Source organism: Oncorhynchus gorbuscha, linkage group LG03 (assembly GCF_021184085.1).
Source record: "Oncorhynchus gorbuscha isolate QuinsamMale2020 ecotype Even-year linkage group LG03, OgorEven_v1.0, whole genome shotgun sequence".
Lineage (NCBI taxonomy): Eukaryota > Metazoa > Chordata > Actinopteri > Salmoniformes > Salmonidae > Oncorhynchus > Oncorhynchus gorbuscha.
Window position 1 is genome coordinate 76,242,511 of NC_060175.1, and position 26,050 is coordinate 76,268,560.

At 45.0% G+C, this 26,050-nt stretch overlaps 2 protein-coding genes across 2 annotated transcripts in view; both read right to left on the reverse strand.

Moving 5' to 3' along the window:
• Positions 1-4,931, reverse strand: dpm1 (dolichyl-phosphate mannosyltransferase subunit 1, catalytic). The gene is given in 9 exon segments (XM_046337047.1): positions 1-408; positions 901-1,015; positions 1,934-2,002; positions 2,591-2,685; positions 2,830-2,859; positions 3,135-3,211; positions 3,513-3,546; positions 3,659-3,758; positions 4,746-4,931. Coding segments are annotated over 9 exon segments (756 nt in total). The 5' UTR covers positions 4,877-4,931; the 3' UTR covers positions 1-303.
• A 4,074-nt stretch (positions 4,932-9,005) lies between these two features.
• Positions 9,006-26,050, reverse strand: part of LOC124031929 (collagen alpha-1(XX) chain) — a 37,275-nt gene continuing 20,230 nt past the window's right edge. The window contains exons 4-41 of the mRNA XM_046343747.1: positions 25,217-25,360; positions 22,506-22,676; positions 21,369-21,578; positions 20,730-20,897; positions 20,125-20,409; positions 19,780-19,938; positions 19,499-19,668; positions 19,206-19,335; positions 18,735-18,880; positions 18,517-18,646; positions 17,374-17,513; positions 16,698-16,824; positions 16,435-16,574; positions 16,207-16,339; positions 15,943-16,088; positions 15,741-15,870; positions 15,507-15,623; positions 15,213-15,359; positions 14,802-14,858; positions 14,662-14,700; positions 14,440-14,578; positions 14,119-14,261; positions 13,584-13,693; positions 13,221-13,379; positions 13,058-13,135; positions 12,792-12,878; positions 12,582-12,635; positions 12,296-12,391; positions 12,012-12,065; positions 11,757-11,810; positions 11,564-11,617; positions 11,391-11,462; positions 11,147-11,182; positions 11,004-11,070; positions 10,715-10,903; positions 10,537-10,614; positions 10,267-10,428; positions 9,006-10,168 (exon numbers count right to left, since the gene is read on the reverse strand). Coding sequence (XP_046199703.1) covers positions 10,140-10,168; positions 10,267-10,428; positions 10,537-10,614; positions 10,715-10,903; positions 11,004-11,070; positions 11,147-11,182; positions 11,391-11,462; positions 11,564-11,617; positions 11,757-11,810; positions 12,012-12,065; positions 12,296-12,391; positions 12,582-12,635; positions 12,792-12,878; positions 13,058-13,135; positions 13,221-13,379; positions 13,584-13,693; positions 14,119-14,261; positions 14,440-14,578; positions 14,662-14,700; positions 14,802-14,858; positions 15,213-15,359; positions 15,507-15,623; positions 15,741-15,870; positions 15,943-16,088; positions 16,207-16,339; positions 16,435-16,574; positions 16,698-16,824; positions 17,374-17,513; positions 18,517-18,646; positions 18,735-18,880; positions 19,206-19,335; positions 19,499-19,668; positions 19,780-19,938; positions 20,125-20,409; positions 20,730-20,897; positions 21,369-21,578; positions 22,506-22,676; positions 25,217-25,360 — 4,550 coding nt within the window. The 3' untranslated portion in view covers positions 9,006-10,139. The remainder of the gene's footprint in view (positions 10,169-10,266; positions 10,429-10,536; positions 10,615-10,714; positions 10,904-11,003; positions 11,071-11,146; positions 11,183-11,390; positions 11,463-11,563; positions 11,618-11,756; positions 11,811-12,011; positions 12,066-12,295; positions 12,392-12,581; positions 12,636-12,791; positions 12,879-13,057; positions 13,136-13,220; positions 13,380-13,583; positions 13,694-14,118; positions 14,262-14,439; positions 14,579-14,661; positions 14,701-14,801; positions 14,859-15,212; positions 15,360-15,506; positions 15,624-15,740; positions 15,871-15,942; positions 16,089-16,206; positions 16,340-16,434; positions 16,575-16,697; positions 16,825-17,373; positions 17,514-18,516; positions 18,647-18,734; positions 18,881-19,205; positions 19,336-19,498; positions 19,669-19,779; positions 19,939-20,124; positions 20,410-20,729; positions 20,898-21,368; positions 21,579-22,505; positions 22,677-25,216; positions 25,361-26,050) is intronic.

The window sequence follows — 26,050 nt, forward strand, 5'->3', positions numbered from 1 at the left end:
TAGTCTGTCCATTTCCCCTTCTCATTTTTATCAGTGACATAGAGTTTAGCCCCCCCCAGTTTTAAAGCAAATTTCCTGTAATCCTAAACATTTTGCCATGGCTTATGAAGTGTTCACTTGCTATCTTCCCCAACCAAAATTGAAGTTTGTTTGATGCTCCGTAAAGCTTGGGGGCCCCAGCCTCGCGTGTGCTGTGGGGGTGCGTCCTACGCTACTGATTTTGATGTAGGTTCATTACTGCATTGAAGGCCATGACTGAAAAACTAAAAAGCAGTGCTGAGTCCAAACCTAGAGCATCATAAATCATGTTGTCGCGAAGAGAGTAAGTAGTCCTTTCAGGAACGACACTATTTCATTTCCTCCCAGTTTAGACTCCCCATAAACACGATCCACAAACGAAATTGGAACCTGTTTGGAAGAAGGAAAACTATAGTTAAAGGGATAGATTGGATTTTGGCAATGAAGAGTCAGATGAACTTCAGGATACCATTTGTATGTATCTGCCTCCAGTATGAAGAAAGTTAAGGGGTAGTGTACCCATATACTCCCAGTCATTGCGCTAACACTAGTTAGCAATTGTACACAAGATAGCAACTTCCTTCAAACTGCACGCAGAAACATCAAAATGGTATTCACAAGTTAATCTGGCTGTGGGAAAGTAGATAAAACTCTCTTTAACTAAGCTACATACAACCTATTGACATGATTAACATAACTTAATTTATTTGGGTGAAAACATATACAACAGATGTATTCCCAGAGGATAGCATTTAAAAGTATTAATTAAAACACTGTGTCCAAATGTGGTCCTCGACGGTAAAAACAAATAAAACATCTCATGATTAAGAAACTAAACAAAATGACACAACCCCCCCCCCCCCCCCCCAAAAAAGGCCTCACCTCTCCAATGGTGTAGTTCAGCTGTCTAGCACGGACAATCATCTCCATCTGAAAGACGTAGCCTTTGGACACACACCTCTCCACCAGTCTCTCCAGTACCTCCTTCTTGTAAAGCCTGAGATCACCATGCATAAAAAACAAAACAGTGAGATAACACACACTGGCACACTAAGGAAGATAAAGGAAGATGTACCAGTATGTAAGTACAGTTGAAGTCGGAAGTTTACATACACCTTAGCCAAATACATTTAAACTCAGTTTCACAATTTCTGACATTTAATCCCAGTAAAAATTCCCTGTCTTAGGTCAGTCAGGATCACCACTTGATTTTAAGAATGTGAAATGTCAGAATAATATTAGAGATAATTATTTATCACATTCCCAGAGGGTCAGAAGTTTACATACACTCATTTAGTATTTGGTAGCATTGCCTTTAAATTGTTTAACTTGGGTCAAACATTTCGGGTAGCCTTCCACAGGCATCCCACAATAAGTTGAGTGAATTTTGGCCCATTCCTTCTGACATTGCTGGTGTAATGGAGTCAGGTTTGTAGGCCTCCTTGCTCGCACACGCTTTTTCAGTTCTGCCCACAAATTTTCTATATGATTGAGGTCAGGGCTTTGCAATGGACACTCCGATACCTTGACTTTATTTCCCTTAAGCCATTTTGCCAATACTTTGGAAGTATGCTTGGGGTCATTGTCTATTTGGAAGACCCATTTGCGACCAAGCTTAAACGTCCTGACTGATGTCTTGAGATGTTGCTTCTATATATATATATATATATATATATATCAACATAATCCCTCCTCATGATGCCATCTATTTTGTGAAGTGCACCAGTCCCTCCTGCAGCAAAGTACCCCCACACCATGATGCTGCCACCCCGTGCTAGCCATAAAATATTTGTGGAGTGGTTGAAAAACAAGTTTTAATGACTTCAACCTAAGTGTATGTAAACTTCCGACTTCAACTGTAGGTGTGATTGCTGTGCCTGCTGTTCTTCACACCTATTTACATTTAGCTCCTTACCTGAAGCTGCCAGTCAGGTCTGATGCCCCAGGTCTCAGCAGCACCTGTGTGACATAGTTCGCTCCCCGACTGTTAGAGAGGGAGGGACACACACAGACGAGAGTTTAATACTTGCCTTCTGTATAAGCTGAATAAATGACGGCCAACAACCTACACTACCATTCAAAAGTTTGGGGTAAATTAGAAATGTCCTTGTTTTTGAAATAAATAAATAAATAAATTCCATTAAAATAACATCAAATTGATCAGAAATACAGTGCAGACATTGTTAATGTTATAGCTGGAAACGGCTGAATGGAATATCTACATAGGCGTACAGAGGCCCATTATCAGCAACCATCACTCCTGTGTTCCAATGGCATGTTGTGTTAGCTAATCCAAGTTTATAATTTTAAAAGGCTAATTTATCTTTAGAAAACCATTTTACAATTATGTTTGCACAGCTGAAAACTGTTGTGCTGATTTATGGGCCTCTGTACGCCTATGTAGATATTCCATTCACCCATAAAAAAATCTGCCATTTCCAGCTACAATAGTAATTTACAACATAATGGACAAAAATGTTTATTTTCTTTCAAAAACAAGGACATTTCTAAGTGACCCCAAACTTTTGAATGGTAGTGTAGATGTAGCAGACGAGAGTGCCCCTGCAGTCACCTGATGAGTTTCCTGCGCAGGTCCCATCCGTACACGCCCCCATCTCCTCTGTATCGGGTGCCTGACACAAGGTCATACCCCCTTCCCTCTGTTTCCTTGGAGACAAACACATTCACATCAGATACTTGGTAACAGATGATCACATGGTAGAGATGTAGATTGCTATACTATATTCTGAATTTTACATTTCCCCCCAAAATATACACATTCACATTTTGCGATGAATTAAAATAGATTACTTACTTTATGAATTCTGGAATAAATTTAGGCTGCAAGGAAAGATAATTGTATGTATTTTAGAATGTATGCATTCAAAGGATTTCATAAAAGATTATCCTGGCAATGAAGCATTTTGATACAAATATCCAACCAAGCAATGTAACACCACAAGTAACCTCTTGATTAGAAAAAAAAGGGACTAGAAAATAGTATGTTCTTGGAAACATTTTAAAATGGTTATTATTGTATGTACAGGGTCCGGTGCCATTATCCCAACCTGCTTCTCTGACACTGTATTGTCCAGAGATACAGGAGATCCACTCACATGATGGGAGAGGTCTGCATCCATTATGAAGACATAGTTCCCTCTGGCATGTTTAATGCCATGGATGTAGGCTGTTCCTGAATGCAGAATTAAAAGGACATTACCTGACATGTGTACCTGAGATAGTGTTCAATAACACTGTGTTCACTCTGATGTGTTCACTCTGATGTGTTCACTCTGATGTGTTCACTCTGATGTGTTCACTCTGATGTGTTCAATAACACTGTGTTCACTCTGATGTGTTCAATAACACTGTGTTCTGATGTGTTCACTCTGATGTGTTCACTCTGATGTGTTCACTCTGATGTGTTCACTCTGATGTGTTCACTCTGATGTGTTCACTCTGATGACTCTGATGAATGAGTATGTGACACTTACCTAACCCTAGTTTCTTTGCTCTTGGTCGAAGGAGCTGAAAAATAACCGCAAAGAGCAGAGAGTGAATGAGTGTCTTGCTTTGCCAGCAGGTACGTGAATGTTAAAGTATATACAAAAATAACAACTAATCTATTAAATTCACTTACTATCTTGTCCTCTCCGTATATCTTCTGCAGTTGTTCTGCCACCTCAAGTGTCCCATCTGGACTTCCATCATCAATGACAATAATCTCGTACTCGTATCCACTGTGAATAAGTAAAAAGGCGTTTCAAACCATCACACAACAAATGCTAATCTGACATTTGATGAAAACAGGGACTTTACAAAGAGCTCTAATCATAGTTCCAGTTACAGCTTGAATTTCAGTCAGTCTTTCAAATATGCAATATCTGTTCAAATGTGAGTTATATGCTATATTCTTATAAAGGTACAATCTGCAAAATGTTATTGCAGTCTTTGATGTCTATGGAGTACAATGTTGCATGTTTACATCATTGCTTGGCTCATCCACAACTGCCTTTTGTTGTTATGAAGACCGCAGAGGTAAAACAGCTGAAATAAGCTCATAGAGGTATTTATATAAATCATATTCCATACACACACACACACACACACACACACACACACACACACACACACACACACACACACACACACACACACACACACACACACACACACACACACACACACACACACACACACACACACACACACACAGAGGGTATGTCATTAGCTGAAATAATCAATGAGCGACTGGTAATCACAGCAACAGATGGGTGGGTATAATTTGTGATGCGTTCCAACAGGAATCTGTTCCAAAAACGTAGTAAATACAAAGTTGTATAGCAGCAGAATAAGATACCGGGTAGGGAATGTTTCACTCACCACGTTTATTCCCGTAAAATGTCTGTTCTCACTTTTAGCCTATGGGCAAACATTAAGAATAAACTCCGTGGTAAAATGATGCCTATTCGGCACCTAGTTAGCTAGGTGAATTGATCATGCTACTTTGGATGCGTTGTTTGTTGATAACCTTATACTTTAGACGTTTTAGGAACAGATTCCTGTTGGAACGTTCCACAAATTATACCCACCCGCAACAGATAGCAAAAGTAAGCCATTGACGATCGCAATGAGGGCTGTCCCCTCTTGGCAAATCTGATTTTAGTGACAGTTTATCACTGACATCTTGTCACACACTCCGGACAACACAATCTGAAATGATCTACCTTTCACCGAAGTATTTTACCAATAGCCACACAATAAGCGGTAGATTCTCTCGTTCATTGTAAGTGGGCAACAACACCGAGTATTTATCACCATCTCCCCGGCTTTGCTGTGAACCTTTTCGGCTTGCCATGTTGGTTGGAATGTTGTTGAGCCGGATGCGGGTGCGTTGTAAAATATTTACCCGTGCAACAAATTCTTCACTATTTGGTTCCTAATAATATACATACCACTAGGTGGCGCCACATACAATAGTTATAAATATATTTGACTGTACGGGATTTCTTCTTCTTTGGCATTGGGTTGGCGGATCGCATCCAACGTTCAATGTGCATACATCACTACCTACTGTACTGGAGTGTGAGGCCAGTCACAGACTAATAACTACATTAAATGATCTTCATTAGTCATGTTCCTCTAACAAAGTGAAATAGAGCCCAAGACACCACTTCCTTCTCCCAACTACGCCACCCAAACCCCAAACCCGTCCAGCCTCTCTAACCCTTTCACACAATCTCTTCCCATCTACATCATACAATTCACAAAATATCAACCGTTTCCTCCACTAAACACTCATCACACAGACCTGTTTCATCAAATCAAATTTATTTATATAGCCCTTCGTACATCAGCTGATATCTCAAAGTGCTGTACAGAAACCCAGCCTAAAACCCCAAACAGCAAGCAATGCAGGTGTAGAAGCACGGTGGCTAGGAAAAACTCCCTAGAAAGGCCAAAACATAGGAAGTTTTCCCCAGTTGACGTGACAACAGGATGTCCTTCTGAACTCCCTTTCAACCTCGCCCAGTACGCTAATGTTTGTCCCACTTTATCCTCAGTGGCGGTTCCCCACTATCCACCTGCAATGCCTCAACAGGTGTTGTCCTGAAGGCACTACACGCACAATCTCAGGGCCCTTTCCATGCACCGTAGTACCGTTTTGGCTGCCGACCCTTACACAAAGCAAACATAATCCAAAGATGACCTAATCACATCCCTGGGTTGCTCCTCTTTTCAGTTCGCTGCAGCTGGCGCCTGGAACGAGCAGCAACAAACACTCAAACGGAACAGTTTCATCTCAATCTCTTCATTCAGACTCAATCATGGACACTCTTACTGACAGTTGTGGCTGCTTTGCGTGGTGTTGTCTCTACCTTTTTGCCCTTTGTGCTGTTGCCCAATAATATTTGTACCATGTTTTGTGCTGCTACCATGTTGTTGTCATGTTGTGTTGCTGCCTTGCTATGCTGTCATCTTAGGTCTCTCTTCATGTAGTGTTGTGTTGTCTCTCTTGTCGTGATGTGTGTTTTGTCCTATATTCATATATTTTTATTTTTAATCCCAGCCTCCGTCCCCGCGGGAGGCCTTCTGTCTTTTGGTAGGCCGTCATTGTAAATAAGAATTTGTTCATAACTGATTTGCCTAGTTAAATAAAGGTTCAATCAAATCAAAATCCATGTCTGGTACATATATAACAGTGTTTCTCTTTCCGACCACCAATCACATCCTGCCACTGCCCTTATGAGGTTCAGCACCTTCCAGCACTTCATTTCAATATACTCAACATGGCTCTTCCACGTGGAGCCTCTCATCAAACCACATACCTAAATACTTACACTCAGACACCCTACCTATATTCTGACTGTATATTTTCAGCCTGACATCTTTAACCTTCCTCCTAGAAAACACCATAAAGCAGGACTTGGACACACACATCCTAAACCCTCATGTTTGAGTCCAATCTTCCACAACTCCCACACTTTCTTGCATCTTCATTACATATTCACATTCCCACGTCTCTTCCATAGAGCCCCATCATCAGCATACAAGGCCACACCCACTCCCTGTCCCACGTCCTCTAATATGTCATTTATCAGCAGGGTGAACAACATCTGACTAACCACAATTCCCTGGGGAGTACCATTGTCCACTTCTAACAGCATTGACAATTCTGACCCACCCAACACCCGTATGACTCGATCTCACAAGAAGTCTATGATCCAGTTATACAGACGTCCCCCAATGCAGTCAGCTTGATCAACAACCCTTCCCTCCACATGCTATCATAAGCCTTCTCAATGTCAATGTCAAAATACACAACAGTCATCCCCTATTTTATTGTCAGGGCCTTGGCTATCTCTGTACTGACTGTCACCAGGGCATCCATGCCATGGCATCCATCCACCCACTCTGTGCTACGCTCAACAAACCCCTAACTTCCAAGAAATACATCATCCTACTCACTGTCATCTTTCCCATCAACTTACACATTGGATGTCAGTGCGATAGGCCTATAACTGTCCGCCCGGGATCTTTACCTGGTTTTACATACGTCAACACCACCGTACGTTTCCACCCAGCAGGTATCACCCCAGTCATCCACACCTACCAAAAAACGACCCAAAAATGTATAAATCAATTCAATCAAAAAGCTTTTTTGTTACATTTTTTTTTTTACAGATCTGATCACCACACAGGCTCAAGGGGAACCCGGGAGGGCGGCTCTTCCGGTGCCAGTACCCCTTGTAAATCTTAATCTAAAATCCTGAAGTCCCAAAATCATTTCTGCCACAGCCACAATAATGTCCAGTTTCTTCGACTTCTTTGAGACTTCTGCTGTACAGTTTATAACTGTGGCAATGAACGCAACAAAATCCGTTTTAACACACAGGGTATATTTTGTCTGGAAGCAAACAATTACTGCAGGCTGTGTTGTGTCCACTAATATCTATTCTCTATCACTTATTTTCTCAATTATTTTAATCACCTCCCCATAGGAGATTCGATTGACCACTAACTTTTGCCACCTCAATCTCCTTCACCCTTACAGGGCACTCCAGGAACTCAGGATCATGATCCCCATCTCAATCTCCTTCACCCTTACACCGCACTCCAGGAACTCAGGATCATGATCCCCATCTCAATCTCCTTCACCCTTTTAGGGCACTCCAGGAACTCAGGATCATGATCCCCATCTCAATCTCCTTCACCCTTACAGGGCACTCCAGGAACTCAGGACCATGATCCCCATCTCAATCTCCTTCACCCTTACACCGCACTCCAGGAACTCAGGACCATGATCCCCATCTCAATCTCCTTCACCCTTCACACCCTTTTAGGGCACTCCAGGAACTCAGGATCATGATCCCCATCTCAATCTCCTTCACCCTTTTCAGGGCACTCCAGGAACTCAGGATCATGATCCCCATCTCAATCTCCTTCACCCTTACAGGGCAATCCAGGAACTCAGGATCATGATCCCCACCACAATTGCAACAAAATAATGAATGAAAAACTCAGTGTAGGCTATAGATAATAATTGCACAATAATTATACATTCAGGGATTTTTAAAATATTTTATTTTTATTCAACCTGCTCGCCACCTATACTCCCTTTATCCACACACTATATTTCTTGACCTTAAACCTGCCGTGACTGCGGGTTGAGTCATCCCTCGCATCACTACTTTGCATGAACATTTGGGTGAGGCTCGGACTTGGAGGTCAGTCTTCACGACACCTGCCACCGCAAATAATTCATCCCCACTCTTGTCACGGTTCAACTTCCATCCGAGACAGCAGGGTACGGTTTGTCGGCCACCTTGGAGCCGTTCTTCCTCACCTTCCCTCTACACTTGGCTCTTATTGTTCCTAGCTGTCCATAACCACTTCTATCCGTTCTCCACGCTCATGCCGCGCCTTCATCTGCTGTATTGCGGAATGGCCTTCACCCAATAACAACTTCGGTTCCTTGGCCCAATTTACGAGTCTGACTTTCTCTGGCCTCTCCATGCTGGTAAAACGTGGGCTACTCTGCATCCGAGCTCTTGCATAACATATAATTGACAAGGTATATTTAAGCAGTAAGGCATTAGGGTGTGTGGTATATGGAAAATATACCACGGCTAATGCCTGTTCAAAGATGCATTGCGGAGTACCTGAATACAGCCCTTAGCCGTGGTATAGCCATATACCACAACCCCCCGAGGTGCCTTAATACAAACTGATTCCCAACATATTAACAGAAGTAAAAATAAATGTTTTGTCACACCTGTGGTATGTCAGCCAATCAGCATTCAGGACTTGAACCACACAGTTTATAATGGAGAATACAGATCATGCCAATATTCAATTCAATTCACCAGTAACAGTAGCCCATCTTCCATTGTCTTGCAGTATATAATCATTTATTATCTCATTACAGTCAAGTGGTCCACTGTTTAGGGATTAAGAAGAAAAAAACAGTTCAGGCAAGTTTAGTTTTTTAGGTCAAGATTTTATTACTCTCAATTGTCTTCCTGCTGTTTAAGTATTTAGACTACCATATTTATGTAGAATCTGGTCTAATGCTGGTCTCTCTCTCACACACACACACACACACACACACACACACACACACACACACACACACACACACACACACACACACACACACACACACACACACACACACACACACACACACACACACACACACACACACACACACACACACACACACACTTCGGAGTAGAAAAAAAGTAAAACACATCAAATGTTTTCAAGAACACATGGCTACATTTCAACTGCCAAAGGCCGTTTACACACATGAAGCAGGAATTGTAAACAGGGCTTTCCTGTGAGACAAAATACAAAATGTAATACAGGAAATCTGCATGTTAGTGTATAATGAGAATAACAAGATTCAATTTATCATATACAGTATATCTATATATCTATAAAATAATTAAGACATTCTCACAGTATATAATTTGTTTGAAACAAAATAGTTTTTTTTTTTATACAAAATTAACTCTTTGGATTAACATTTTGAGGCAGTTTAGGTATAAAAAAATATAATAAAAGCTACAGATAGTAACCATATTTGAATTTATGCTTAACATGTAATATGTTACAGTGCATGAGTACAAAAACATGGACATAGTAAGGAGCAGATTTAACATTTTCAGTGCGAAGGTCGTAACATACATCAGTTAACTATAACAGGCCTACTGTCTACCAAAATATCCACTACATAGCCTCCATTAAAACATAGGCCTTTACAATATGTTAGCGAGTTTATTAACAGGTAGGACCTATTCAAATACTTAAAAATGTACTTTTCATCAGTTTTCATGGCAGTGGAAACACTTGATATATTAGTGTTTCATGAGAAGGAAGAAGTGAAGAAGAGGCACCATGTCAACTTCCTTTTCCCCTTAATAGTGGCCCATGTGTCTCTGAGTCACTGACGAGCTCCAATGCAACAAACCTGCTCCACTGTGGTGCTTCGTCAGCTCCAGTCCCAGTCTGTCCATCAGGTCTAATGGCACAAGTGCTCTATGGCCACTTAAAATGAAAGAGATGACAGGAGCTGGACCACAATGTCACAAGAAAATTCAGCTTCCACTGTGTGCTCAAGGCTGGTATCCAAAATATGGGTCCTCTGAAAAATGACATACCGTCAAAAACAGTAAAATAGCATGGTAATATCTTCAATATGGAAATATTTACTGTAAATGGTCCTAGATATGGCTGTTGTACCTGCTTGTGTCTGAGCACCTCTATGACAGCCACTGCTATCACAAACACCAGGGGGACCGATCTCTCCTGCCTGCCCGAATGCTCCTGCGATGCCCGGAGGTCCCGTCTGGCCATCCTCTCCTCTAGGGCCGGGACTGCCCAGCTTGGCCTCTCCTGGGAGACCTGCACAATCACAAAAAACCCAAACCACTAAGTTGAGAGCAGCAATTAAACTTTTCAATGACCGTTTCTTGATTTTTCTGCTCATAGAGATAGAGCTGATGAGTGTACCTGCAAATCCTTTGATTCCCTGTGGTCCCTGGACATTGGGCCCTAAGCTGCCTTTCTCCCCGGGGGCACCTCTACGTCCTGAAGGAAAGAAGGAACCACTGATGAGAGACATTTAATCACGTAAGAAGTCTGACCCACCACCACCACCACCACCACCGTGTAAAACCCAAGGCCTCACCCTGCTCTCCTGGGTATCCAGACTTCCCTGGTTCCCCACTAGTTCCCAGTCTTCCCTGGTTCCCCCTCTGTCCTGGTGGGCCCTTTCCCCCTGGTATACCAGGCTCTCCTGGGGGACCCACTGGCTCCTCAATGGGCACAGGCTTGCGGCTCATCTCATTCAGGAACAAATCCAGCTTCAGCACCTCGTCTGAAAAACAATCGTGAATAAGTCTACACAGATACACAACCATGTGCACTCCCTCAAACATCACCTTACATTAACACAAGTACAGCATTGCAGTACTTACTGTGCACCAGTTGCTCACAGGCCTGTGTGACCAGCTGGAAGATCATTGCCATGGACTGAGGCTCTCCCTAAAACACAGAGCATGTCTGTCAATCAATGGGCCAAGAGAGCACAAACACATTTTCTTGCATGATAAAAATGTACCTTCTCTCCCCTTTCACCTTTATTCCCAGGAAGACCCTGTTAATAGAAAAGGAAACTACGATGAACTGGTTGATAACCATTATCGCTACGAATACAATTAGGTTCACCTCAGACAATGGATCATCACTGAATGAGTTAACATTGAGCATACTGAAATTGTGTGATGGCGTGGTTGGCGATTTCAACAGTATATTGGATGCGACAGTCCCAGGGTATGAAGCTCTGTTTGTGCCTCAGTACTTACGGTCGGCCCCACCCCCCCTAAAGGTCCCCTCTCTCCAACAACCCCTGGGTGTCCTGGCATACCCTGGAAACCCTGACAACACAGATGGGTGGATTAGGGGAGGAGCAATAGAGAGAGATCACTAGAAAAGCAATGACAAGTCTGTCTCCGCTTGACATTCACCCCACTCTTACCCTAGGTCCAGTAATCCCTGGTCCGCCCATGTTCCCCTCAACTCCTCTGATGCCCTGAAAAACACCGGGGAGGCAAAGGTCAGGGTCAGAGCTGGCTTCAGACTGATACACATAACTAATAATACAAACACTTGGAGTCTTGAGCTTGTGGCTTTGTGGAACGTGTTTGAATAAGGGTGGAGATTGAGCTCACCTTGGGGCCTGGGGCTCCTTCGTTCCCTTTGGGTCCAGGAGGACCTGGGAAACCCTAGAGAAACACAGGGATGCGGATGGAGGAGGGGAGGAGATGATAGGGAAGGGAAGGAGAAGGAAGGAAAGTGGAGGGATCAAAGAAGAAAAATATAATGTAAACTATAGCACAGTGGATCAAATGTTGGAAGCCAGGTCAAATCAAAATAATATCCTGTTCTGTTTCATTTGTTGTTGAAATGTTGTAAATCAGACTCACCTGTCCACCTGGCTTTCCCACCTCCCCCTTCACACCCCGAGCCCCTGGAGGTCCCTGTAGAGACGGAACGGACACAGAGGTCAAAAGTGATACATGTTGTTGTAATCACATAATAACACGGCACAGATCTGCAATATGCTGACATTGCACAATTGATCACAATAACATATGTTTCCAATACAAAAAGGGCAAACATGATAGATGCATTTAAAAATCAATGTAGCACTTTCTAAACATGGAGAGCAATAAGGATGCTCTAAAATAATCATTTACAATCGACCCACCACTTTGCCCTGAACTGTCAATCCCCGAGGGCCACGATTTCCCAGGGGCCCAAGAACGCCTTCTGACCCCATTTTCCCTGAAGGGCCTATCTCACCCTGAGAAAAACAGGAGTGGTGAATAGAGGTTAAAATATAGGAAAATCTGTCACCATCACATTCTGACAAACATGATGATGTACAGTACATGTGAAAATAGGCTATGGTGCAATACAGATGGAGTTCAGCTGTGTATAGTGAACTGTTCAGGCGCTTCTGTATCGGCTTCACAAGTGTCAAGACCTCTGACCTTTTGGCCCTCCTCTCCCTTTTCACCCTTTTCTCCACGAGGACCCGGTTTGCCCTAAAACAAAACAAAAAAACAGGGACAAGGATTGTTGCATAATGATCTTAGGATCAGTCATGAAATTATTGCAATTGCTAATCACTTCACAACTACATTATAGTTAATTGAATCAATTTATTCTGCTTTAAATCATAACGTAACACTGTGACTCACAGGAGGACCCATGACCCCAGGAGCTCCAGGTATGTCGGAGGTACAGGTGCAGGCATAGGCAGGGGCGGGGCAGCTCTCCTCATCCCTCTGAGATAGTCACACAGGCAGCATTACAAGTCAATGAAGTTACAGTGATATTCAGGGCAGGACGCCAGATACATTCATGCACTCCGCTTCTAATACATTCATTAACTCCATATTCCTCTAGACGTCGGTATGTATTCATTTCCCCATGACCTTTAATAGAGTTACTGTGTGTCACTAACCAGGCCTGGCAAATCACAGCAGGTGTCCTCTAATGCCCAGGTGGTGTTGCACACAATCTCAAAGGACTGTAGCTGGAACTGGAGGAGGAAAAAAAAACAAAGAGTCTGGTTACTACAGTTTATGTTATGTGTGGGTCAAAGTAACAGTTCTGTTCCAACCTACCGGGGCAGAGCCGCTGTGTGGTCCACGGGTCTTCATCAGTTTGCCCAGTGTCTCAAAACCGTCGGTGGGCAGAGTCCCCAGTGGCCGTGCGGGCCTCTCACCCACATGCTGGCAGTCCACAGACAGGGATACGCTCACCTGGCTGATAGACAGGTGGATCTGCCAATCACAGGACAGGAGGGTGTGTTAGAGCGACTCGTGCTGTATGTCACAACCATAGACAATATATTAGAGTTCTATATCCATGGTCACGTTCTCTAATCACCATCTAAAACAGCATTGTCTTGATGTTGAACTGCCCCTCGTCCTTGTTCTCTCCCCCTTTCTTCCTTCTATTTATCAAATATTTTCTCTCTCGTTCACCTTGTGGAAGCTTCCGTAGAACAGCCTGTGGACCTGTGGCTGGTCGAAGGTGAGCTCCTGAACCTCCCCTCTGTAATCCAGACTGAAGTACAGCAACAGTTTGCTCACAGCTGGGGGGCACAGAGAGAGAAAGGAGAGAGAGAGAGAAGGGAGGGGAGATGAAAAACAGTTTTTTGGGGAAATGATCCACCGTATGATGAGTAAACAATCTTCCCCCTAAAGTCAGACCGCAGAGTCCCTACCCCTTTGAAGAGTGTCAGAAATAACTCAGTGCCCCTAACACCCCCCCACACACACACACACACAAAAAGGGATTTTCCTGCTGGCACTATTTTGCTAATAAATACTTTCTTGAGTGAAAATGTACTGTGATGTATTGTTGTCACACCTAGCAATCTTAAGATGAATGCACTAATTGTAAGTCACTCAGGATGACTGAAGCAAATTTAGTGAGATCCCTGAGCACAACAAACAGTAAAAACTACAAATCCCTCAAAATGGCAGTCCTCAACCCCATCCCTCTCCTCAGACTCACGGTCCAGCACCACGCCCATCTTGGGCTGGAAGTCGTTGTCGGTGAGTTGCCAGAGGGCAAAGGGCTCCCTGGGGGTGTCCTGTAGCAGACGGAAAGCTATACTGATGGTGTGCTCTGGAGAAAAGCCTGCTGGGTGGATGAATCTGTGGATGGGACAATATAGAGATAAGTGACCTGTGTGTGTGTGTGTGTGTGTGTGTGTGTGTGTGTGTGTGTGTGTGTGTGTGTGTGTGTGTGTGTGTGTGTGTGTGTGTGTGTGTGTGTGTGTGTGTGTGTGTGTGTGTGTGTGTGTGTGTGTGTGTGCCTGTGTAAATGTCTCACCCTGTGCTCTGAGTCAGTTGGATGTCTCTGTACACAGTATAGGTGTGTAGAGTATTGAAGACAAAAGGCTCAGCAGCCACCCCCTCCACAGATGAGTAAGCCCTCTGGGTCAGACCAAAAGCCTCCATCATATCGAACCCTGGTGCAGAAACACACACAGACTCTCACACACCCATGTGCATATGACAAAAGCTCTTTACTTTACAAACATAATTTCCTTACCTTTTACAATGCTGTTTCTGATAGTCACCTCAGGGCAAACTGTAACACAAGAGGGCAGTGTTTAATCACAAACAAAGGTATGTCACAGCACTGTCAATATAGCTCTGTTCTGTACAATTAACTATAATATAAAGAAGTACCTTCATTGCGAATTGGGTGCAGTCTGGGATGAATGGGGATTCTGGCTGGGGACGATGCTGTCGGGATCAAAATCCAAATGCTCAATACTTCTATCTCGTTCTACTTTCATGAATATGTAATGTTACATTGAGAGTGTTTCCCACCAAGAGGATTGTACCCCAGTGGTCTGTTTACATCTACAATCAAACCCCGAGCTGACAAGGTAAACATCGGTCGTTCTGCCCCTGAGCAAGGCAGTTAACCCACTGTTCCCCGGGCGCCGAAGACGTGGATGTCGATTAAGGCAGCCCCCCGCACCGCTCTGATTCAGAGGGGTTGGGTTAAATGCGGAAGACACATTTCAGTTGAAGGCATTCAGTTGTACAACTGACAAAGGTATCCCCCTTTCCCAATGCTGATGGTATACAGACCTGTGGGGTGGAGAATGGAGACGGCAGCTCCCTCTACAGTGTCGAGGCGGGAGTGCACACTGATGCGGTACACAGTCTCTGGCTCCAGCTCAGTGAAACAGTAGCTGCTGCTTGATGCATCCACTATCTCCTGCTTTGTCTGCTTGTCTGGACTCCCAAACACAGTAGGGACATAGAGAAAAACATACGCCACACACAATATCCTTGTAAGAAACAGCGATGGATGGTAGCTCCAAAACCAAGATCCCCGACTACCCGTGTCACTTCGTGATGTGCTAGAAAAGGTCTCGTTACCTTTGAAAGACTGGATGGCAATGCGGTAACCGCTGACTGCTGAAACAGGCCTCCAAGACACGCAGATACTGGAGTGATCAGACCTCATCACACTGACACTGCTCACTCGCAGACTGACTGGAGGAACAGACATGGAGAGACAACTGACGGGATGTCTGCGTACACTAGAGCACGCGAGACCATGCATTCACAGGTGATAGACTATTAATGACAGTTGGTGTGTAAGTGACTCACTGGTCTTGCCCTGTGCGGAGGCGCTCCCTCCCTCTCGGTTGCGGTACTCCGCAGTGACCAGGATGCTGTAGCGTGTGTCAGGTAGCAGGGTCTGCAGCAATGTTCGTCTCTCGCTGCCTGAAACCAACACCTGCAGAGGCATAACACTGTAACAACCAACCTAACCTGACCTGTGTGTGTGTGTGTGTGTGTGTGTACTCACAGTGCTCTCCTGTGTCTCTCCTCCCGTCAGGGCGGTGTAGGAGACATGGTATTGAAGTACATGGGCGTTGGGAGGAACCCAGCTCACCAGGAGACTGACTGCAGTCTCCTCTGAGATGGACACACTGGAAGGGCCGCCACCTGACACTAGAACACATTAGCGCGTGCTCTTTAAGCTGAGAACTACAACCTCTACATCCCAATGTTACATATTGATGCGATTAACATCTCCAGATCTGTGACAATGTGTGAATTTTGAACTCACAGGTGCTGTATCGTATAGCCACTGCCTCACTCTGTGCTCCATCGGCGTAGAGGGCAGACAGTGAAATCTGATACTCCTTATCGTCCTGCACCCCCTCCAATATGGCCCCCTCGCTGTCCCCATCCACCCTCAACTGAAACACACACATGCAACACAGTGTCGAATTGGCAATGAAATATTGGTGCGTCTTACTAGATTTAACAGACAAGCCGAGGTTCCTCCACATACCTGTCTGAGGTCCCCTCCACTGAGTGAGATCCATTTAATCAGGTAGGAGACAACGTCATCGGCGGCTGACTCCCATCGAACTGTGATGTCACTTCCTGAGAAGTTTGTGACTCGGAGATCAGAGGGGGCTGGTACCCTCACTGACAGAGAGACACAGAGAGAGGGGCAGAGGGGAGGGAGAAACAACAATCTCTGTCATATGCACAGGTCATGTATGGATGTGGAAATGTGTGTGTGTGACGTGCTTGGTTTCAGGATCTTACATGTGGTGACGTTGGCTGTGAGCGGTGAGGACAGGCCCTGCTCATACTGTGACTGCACCGACACCAAGTATCTAGACAGAGAGGACAGGTTCTGTAGCAGCACCGAGTTCACACCTGTCACCTCCACCTGGAGAGAAGAGAGGCGAGCGGGAAAGTGACAGACAGAAAGAAGGAGATACTAAATTAATGAATCAAGGAAATATCTTATAATAAAACATATTGCCTCCCGGGTGGCGCAGTGGTCTAAGGCACTGCATCGCAGTGCTAGCTGTGCCACCAGAGAATCTGGGTTCGAGCCCAGGCTCTGTCGAAGCCAGCCGCGACCGGGAGGTCCGTGGGGCGACGCACAATTGGCCAAGCGTCGCCCGGGTTAGGGAGGGTTTGGCCAGTAGGGATATCCTTGTCTCATCGCGCACTAGCGACTCCTGTGGCAGGCCGGGCGCAGTGCACGCTAACCAGGTCGCCAGGTGCACGGTGTTTCCTCCGACACATTGGTGCGGCTGGCTTTCGGGTTGGATGCACGCTGTGTTAAGAAGCAGTGCGGCTCGGTTAGGTTGTGTTTCGGAGGACGCATGGCTTTCGACCTTCGTCTCTCCCGAGCCCGTACGGGATAATAAATAAAACATATTTATTGAGTAGTGTGTGTTTTATTCCACAGTAGTTAAATGGTGAGCACCTGTTTGACATCACTGCCATGGTTGGTGCTGCAGGTGATTCTGTGACCGGGAACATCAACCACTCCAGGAACCCAGCTGACCCTGACCATGCTGTGGCTCACCTTGGGAAACTGCATGCTGACGGGGGAGGGCAACGGGTCTACAGAGAAAGAGTAGAAAATATTTGTATTTATTTATTTCACCAGGTAGGCCAGTCGAGAACAAGTTCTCATTTACAACTGCGACCTGGCCAAGATAAAGCAAAGCAGTGCGACACAAACAACAACACAGAGTTACACATGGAGTAAACAAACATACAGTCAATAACACAATAGAGAAAAAGTCTATATACAGTGTGTGTAAATGTGGTAGGATAAGGGGGGTAAGGCAATGAATACAATTTAGCAATTAAACACTGGAGTGATAGATGAATGTGCAAGTAGAGATACTGGGATACAAAGGAGCAAAAAAAAAAATAAATAATAAATAACAGTATGGGGATGAGGAAGTTGGATGGGCTATTTACAGATGGGTTATGTACAGGTGCAGTGATCTGTGAGCTGCTCTGACAGCTGGTGCTTAACGTTAGTGAGGGTATGGGTGTCCAGCTTCAGTGATTTTTACAATTCGTTCCAGTCATTGGCAGCAGAGAACTGGAACGGAAGGCGGCCAAAGGAGGAATTGGCTTTGGGGGAGACCAGTGAGATATAGCTGCTGGAGTGCGTACTATGAGTGGGTGCTGCTATGGTGACCAGTGAGCTGAGATAAGGCGGGGATTTACCTAGCAAAGACCTATAGATGGACCTGGAGCCAGCGGGATTGGCGACGAATATGAAGCGAGAGCCAGCCAACGACAGCATACAGGTCGCAGTGGCGGGTAGTGTATGGGGCTTTGGTGACAAAACAGATGGCACTGTGATAGACTTCATCCAATTTGCTGAGTAGAGTTTGAGGTTATTTTGCAAATTACATCGCCGAAGTCAAGGATCGGCAGGATAGTCCGTTTTAGAAGGGCTTTACTTGGCTCATCGCGCTCTAGCAACTCCTTGAGGCGGAGTTGGGGAGTTGCAGTGATGACAAGATCGTAATTGGATCGCAATTGGATATCACGAAATTGGGGAGAAAAAAAAATGACACACAGAAAATAGTGATAACATCCTCACATGTGGTGGCGATAGCAGTGACAGGGTCACTGGGGTCCTCGTCATACAGGGCATACAGGGTGACAGAGTAGTCTGTCACTGGTATCAGACCACCCAGCATCACATCAGTCTGGTCTGCCCCAAACTTCACCTGGGACAGGGATTTAATACACAAAATGATCCTAAGAAACACATCAACATATTACACACGTCACTCTGCCATCCTCCAGTAACCTCACCTCCTTGGCATCGTCGGGCTCTCCGTGGCTGAGGGAGGAGTAGAGAACCATATACTGAGTGGCCCCCGCGGTGGCACCCCAACGCACCCTCAGACTGCTGGGGGACGAGGGGGTCACCTCCAGACCCTCCGGCATGGCCAGGGGCACTGATGATCCAGGAGAGGAGAGAAAGAGAGGGTAGAGGGAATGTATCAGAAGTTATTTCCACGGTAGAGGGAATGTATCAGAAGTTATTTCCACGGTAGAGAGAATGTATCAGAAGTTATTTCCACGGTAGAGAGAATGCATCAGAAGTTATTTCCACGGTAGAGAGAATGCATCAGAAGTTATTTCCACGGTAGAGAGAATGTATCAGAAGTTATTTCCACGGTAGAGGGAATGCATCAGAAATTATTTCCACGGTTTCGTCGAGTTATTTGCATTATGAAGTACATGATGTGTGAGAAATGTGGCAGATGGGTTCTGCCTTACATGTGGTGATGGTCCCTCTGAGGGCCAGACCAACGTTGTCATCGTAGACAGGAAAGATTGATATGTGGTAGTGGGTCTGGGAGGAGAGTCCACCCAGCAGAACACTGGAGACAGTCCCATTCACAACCACCTGAACACAGACGCCACACAGATCAAGTCACTCACAGCCAAAACCACCAAATAGCTACATGTTGACACAACTGATTTATTTCCATGACAAAAGATCTTGAGCTTCATAACTGCAATGACTTGTAAATGCAGACATTCATGAGAACATTCTGTCCATCTCGGACCTCCTGTGGGCTCTGTCCCTCGGCGCTGTGGAACACCACTCTGTACTGCAGGACAGGTCGGGTAGGTCCAGTCCAGCTCAGCTGCACCTCCCTGGGGCCCAGCTCAGAGAACTCCAGGTCTGTGGGGCTTGGGTAGTAGAGCACAGGGTCCTCTGTCGGCCTTTCGTTTCCTACGCAGTAAACAGAGAATGAGGAAACTACTTGGTATTTCCTCACAGAAAGAGAGTTTCGTAAGAGTTTGTATAAACATACGGATGAATGTACTGAAATACTAAACTCACTCTTAGCAATGCTGCGCTCCTCTATCTTCCCACAGAGGATGTGCACCAGTCGGTCCACCAGTTTGCTGAGCAGAGGGAAGTCATTCACATTGTAGACGTTGATCTCCAGAGGCTCAGACGCCACCTGCCTCAGCTCTGATTCGTCTGCGTTCTTTACACCTGAAAGACACAGGCACAGTCCTTATTTCACACGGCAATACATTCCTGAACAGACACAACCAAGCATAAATAACATGCAAAAAAACAAACAAACAAAGCCACACAAACTCCTGTACTTCCGGTACTCTCCATTGTGCAAACTAAACCCTCAAGAGTAACAGGCTGCACCACCAGGGTAGATCTCACCTACGGCAATGATCTCCACGCCGGTGTTCTTCAGCCGGTTGGCTGCAGCGATGGCGTCATCCTGCGACTTCCCATCCGTCAGGAGGATGAGGATACGAGGGGTGTCCGGCCTCGCCCCCGACTCGTGTCTCAGGTTCTCCTCCAGGACATGCAGCAGAGCCTGGCCCGTGAAGGTGTTGCCGCCCTTGTATCTGAAGTTCCTGACAGCCTCCAGCAGTTGCTCTTTGGTAGTGAAGTTGTTGAGCTGCCACTCAGTGCGAGGGTCTCCACTGTACTGAGAAAGGGCTGGGGAAACGGAGGGGCAATAAACTGGTAATATCACTCCACACGACAGTTATTGGTGTCCCGGGAAGTAAAAACCTAACAGAGGCGAGTACTGTTATAGGTCGAGTATTTACAGCTGCAGAAACAGGAAAGGGGCCAAAACCACCAGGATTTAGATGAAAGAAAGTCCACAAAACAGAACCATTAAGATCAAAAGACATCTGCCCGGGGACGTCTTATATATGTGGCTTATTATTATATTAATTATGAGATCAAATCACACACCCTTTCATAAGAAACCCAAAACGCTAATTCAGCAGAAAGAGTCTGCTGTGTCTCACCTATCTGCACCCTGTCTGGGCCGATATGGAAAGGCGTGACTAGACCCTCCAGGAAGTCCCTGACACGTCTGAAGTTGGTGCGGCCAATGCTCCAGGAGCCGTCCACCAACATGACCACGTCAGCGGCTGCGGTCGTGTCACACTCAAAGGCCTTCCGAGTGGACACCACTGGATTAACGAAGAAACACTCTTAAAATCAAGAAAACTGGCTGATCCAAACTAAGGAAAATGCATTAGTAGTAGGTGTGTGTGTGTGTGTTACAGAGGAATACAGGAGAGTGCAAGGACATTTCTGCTCCAGAGGCCCTATCATTATCCTGTTCTCTCTGTGCTCCCCTCCTCAGGAAACGCTGTCATCAGATCGGAAATTGCCACTCACTGGAATATTTTGTTCTATGATTGCAGTGCTGAGGATGACAAAGTAACGCCAGAACTCCTCTTCTCGGACTTAACTTTATCCTTTAGCGCTAGAAGAGTGTGCATACTATGGGCTCTAAATAAGGTACTTCACTTACAACACTGAAAATACATACACAGGCTTTTTAAACAAAAACATTTTGCCTGGTACATCTTGAAGTAACAATAATAGTGTTTTTACAAACAGTGTGCTGTCGGTGGGATGGATGGGAGTTAGTGTACCTGTGACAGGCTGGGTGGGGATTGTCTTCCTGACTTTCTCCCTGTCAGAGTTCTCATCCTCTACTGGTTTCCCCTGAGTTGTCCCCTGCTCCTCCTTATTGTCCACCTTGGAGCGATCCTTCTCTTTCTTCCTCTTCCTCTTCTCTTTGGGAGCCTTCTCTGTCACCAACTCATTATTCTGGGTAGTTGTTTCTGGAGTAGTTGGAGGTTCTACAGATACACAATTTGACAGTTGGTAGTGTTAGAGAAACAACGTCTACGACAGATTTTTCCAAAAGCATGATTATTTCAGGCCACCAGTTGATATATGATGACAAACATTCAGGAATAGGCCATAGTAATATCCCATCTCCAGTTCTTCTGAGACATTGTTAAGATACAGGGAACTCGTAAAACCCCTTTGCACCGTCCCTTAGCCCACACCCCATGTCCACTCCCTGTTGCCTCTCAGCCATGTTTCTCTCCAGTGCAGTCCATCTCCCATGCTGGACAGGGCAGCTTACAGCTGTGGCACTGCATCAGCGCTCTCATTACAGACCTAGTGTGACAACGCAGGCGCCTCTCCAGGCTCCTACCCCCACCCTGCCAGTTAAACACACATAATGACAGAGCCCATGGCGAAACAGAGAGGAGAACACAATATCAACTATGGGGAGGATGTGAGGGGGGTTGTGTTTTGTATTTTCTCTAAGCGCCACTGTTGCCACCCACAAACAAAGCAATTATCAGACCTGAACATATTAGATATGGTATGCCTACCTTTTGCCAACAGCACTGTAGTGTGACGTATACAATCACGACAGTAAACAGGAAGTGAAATAACACTCGGAACATAAAATCCTGTAACAGCACATCACTTGCAGAACTGATTGAGGATGACCATTATATTAACTTCAGTGCTTATTGGCCAGAGTAAGGTTCCTGGGCATTGCTCTATTGCCGTAAAATTCTAATCTGGACCTAAAAAACATTAGAATCAGAGACTGATTTAGCCCTGTAGGTAGGTTCAATTAATTATCAAGTATAACAGAAAAACAGTGGCACTCTCGACCTCGTAGGTTAAGATTTTAATAGCCCTGCTCTACAGTGTAAAATCCTTTGACCTAAAAGCCCTCCCTGGGTGAGAACACCCCCTACCTGTAGTGGTGGTGGTGGTGGTTGCCGGCTCATGGTAGACCACAGTGGGTACAGCTACCAGGGCCTCTATGGGGTCATCCAGCTCACCCGACCCTGACCCCCCTGGTAGGGCCTTCCGCCGCTGTTCACGACTGCCACTACGGACCAACTCCTCCTCTCGCAAGCCCTCAACTGGCAGGACAGAGAGAGGAGAGCAGAAGGACAGAAGAGAGGAAATAGAGCCATGGAGAGACAAATGAAGGAGGAAAAGATGGTGGAAGAGAAATGACAGCGGTGGTTGAACGGGAAGGAGAGGCAGAGGAGAAAGAGTCCGAATTGAGAAGGAAAGGAGAAATGTGGAGCAGCAGATGAGTATATGAATCTAAAATAATTGTACATTGTAAAACATATCATTTTATGCAGAGCTTGACAAAAATAAATGGCAGCACAACCACAGCGCCGGGAAAAGGGCAAATGTTGCCTCGAGAAAACGGTGTGACAGAAAACAAGTATGACATTTCTATGGAAATAACAAGTGGGGCTGGGAGTTTGAGAAGAGGCCAGGAAGGAGCTCCCAGACTAGGATCATCATTGAATGATAGCCAGACGTTTTCAAGTCAACACCAACGTCTGACTTGTCCCAACACGCTTCCATTGACACAGTAACCCACTATCACTGAAAGGCTGGCAGCAATAAAACATTTTGAAGGGCATTTTGTTCCTAAAACAGCTTTTTACATAAACCAGGTTTCCATCCAACCTTTTTATGCGACTAAAGTATATTGAATTTAAAAAAAAATCATGACATTTGCCTGACAGAAACAGATTTCTTTTTACATAAACTTTCCAAATGTCAACATAAACAAAATACACTAGACAAGGTGTGATCTTTTTGTGTCGGTGGAAACGCTTTTATACACAAATATTGAAATAATAACCATCATATCGAAGTAAACTTGGGAGTCACACGATGACATGTTGTGTGGTCCTCCCACTACGACTCAGGAAAGCATGCAATTTATTAGGCTACAGATGAAATATGGGCACAACTTTCACTAGGACAGGGGAGGGACATGTCCCCCCACATTGTGAAATTGCATTTTTGTCCCCACCAGTTTATCATTGGAATGTGACACAAAACCAGGCAAAGGTGTGCGTTAGGACCATGCGGACGCCTCCGAGCGGTCGGGTAGGCTGTTTGGAGTGTTAATCAAACTGAATAATAATTATTATAATTTATGTCCCCTCCACTTTTAAAAACAAAGTTGAGCCCCTGGAAAGAAATTATGAACTTCACAATGCGGTGAAATTGCAAGGTGATGAGCTTGATGCTCCTTTTACAGTAAATATCGATGGTCTTATTCTGGTGACATGATAATTGAGGCTTGGCTGCAGTTTGACAAATAAAAATAATCTTGCTCCGTTATCCATAATAACAATCGCATCATGTACAGCGCTGTTGACATGCCAATACCAGAGTGGGCACACAATTCCAGAGTGGGCACACAATACCAGAGTGGGCACACAATACCAGAGTGGGCACACAATACCAGAGTGGGCACACTTGCAATCTAAAACGCACATTTTTCTGTGAGAAAACCATCAGTAGTGTTGAAAATGCGATGGAAACCCATTTAACTTGTATTTTTTAATTCGGTGGGAAATTAACAGCAAAAAGCATTTTATGTGGACGACATCACACACACCCTTTCAACTGCAACAAGTCAATTTGATGGCAACATCTCTGGAGGGAAAAATTAAGACATTGTTTCTATCCAGATTCTAGAATATTTGCATGTAAATCTGTCATCCATTGGATGGAAACCTAGCTTCTGTCTCCCTCCCGCAATAATCACAACCTGTAATTGTGCAAGAATACTCTTAAAATGTCTCAATTACAGACAGTCCCTTGTGAAAGAAAGGCTGATAGGTGTGTGTGTGGTTACATGGAATGGAATGATACAGAATTGTTCGCACACATTCAAATGTCAAAGGCACACAGGTATTTAGAAATTCCCAAATAACTGGGGGGGGAAGAGTACTGTCTATAAAGGCTGCTTTTTTCAACCCACAGGCATAATGTGTTGTTACCTGACAGAGAATAACAGTTGCTTTGTAATGACCAGTTCACCGACCAGAGATAAAGTGAATTTTGTAAATCCCACTGAGGTCAACTGTGATTTGTATGGGAATTTGCTAAATTCCTTTAATGCTTTGAGAATTCCTACAGTGGTGGGCATGAGACACAGGCCTACACTAGTGGGCATGAGGGCCTATGTCGTCACTCTTGATCTTTGCATCTGTACAGCTCTCCCTTGCTGTGCCCTTCACTCTCTCCTCCTCCGGATAGTGGTGATCTTTCTCTAACATCAGTTACTCTTTCCTTCTCGCTCTCATTTCCCCATAACGGTCATTCCAAACATTCACCTAACCCCCCACTCTATCGAACACTCTCTCCCTCCAGTCCCCCCTTACTGTAAACTCTCCCTCTCTGGCTCTTTATCCATCTTCCTCCTGTCCTTCACACCCTTCATTTCATAGTCTCTGCTTCCTCTTCTATACTAATCCTACTCATTATTAATCTCCACCTTTCCAAACTCCCTCCACCATTACATTCCTCCTAACATTTAATCTCCCTCTTTTAAGTCCTCAGCATTCACCCCACCCCCCCCGGTTCTTCCTCCTCGCCACTCCTTCCTGTTCAACACTCCCTCTCCCCTGCCGTCTCTTACTGGTGAAGCGTCTCTTGGCGATGAGTTTCTCCAGTGTGCCGTTGAGCACTAGGACCTGGAGGGCGTATTCCTGGCTGGAGTCCAGACCTGCCACTGTGGCCCGGCCACGCGTGGTCGTCAGCATCAGCTCCGGCTGGGGTACCTCTGGAGGACAGAGACATCGAACATATCACAGACAGTCTCTCAGATTCTTGCAGACGTGAGAGAGCAACAGAGAGACACACATACAGCTGCTGTTACCACAACAAATGGTAGAAAGAGATAGTGAGCACAATAAAATATATATTTTTTTAATATGTGTGTTTTCATAAAAAGGCAACAACTCGACAAGGAAGAGTGTTCTATAAAAAGAATGTGTGAGTCATGACCCAGAAGGTGGTTGGATAAACCACAGCATATCTCCCTAAGCAATCAGGTGAGAGCCTCCACAGCCAGGTGTGTTCACACGGCAGCAGCCAAAACATCAACAAGATCAATTGTTCCTTGAGGCTTTGTTTACAACATCAACTGAGCCAGATATACTTTACTCCTTTTCCCCCTCTTCTAGTCCACTGCCACATCTCTTCATCATCATCATCATCCCCATCTCGCCAAAATCCCTAATGTCTCCTTGTGCTTCTTTCAAAGTGGTCCCCTCCACTCTTGCTCTGTTCCCCCCTATCTCCTCATCTCCCGCTAGAGAGCTGCAGGGTAAGCAGGCATGTCTCATGTCTGTTTCACTGTTAACCGTTTCTGAGTCTTACCATCACAGACCTGTCTGGACACAACTATGACAGAGAACTGGAGATAAAATTAAAGATCATATGACAGTGAGAAACAAATGAGGAAGGGGAG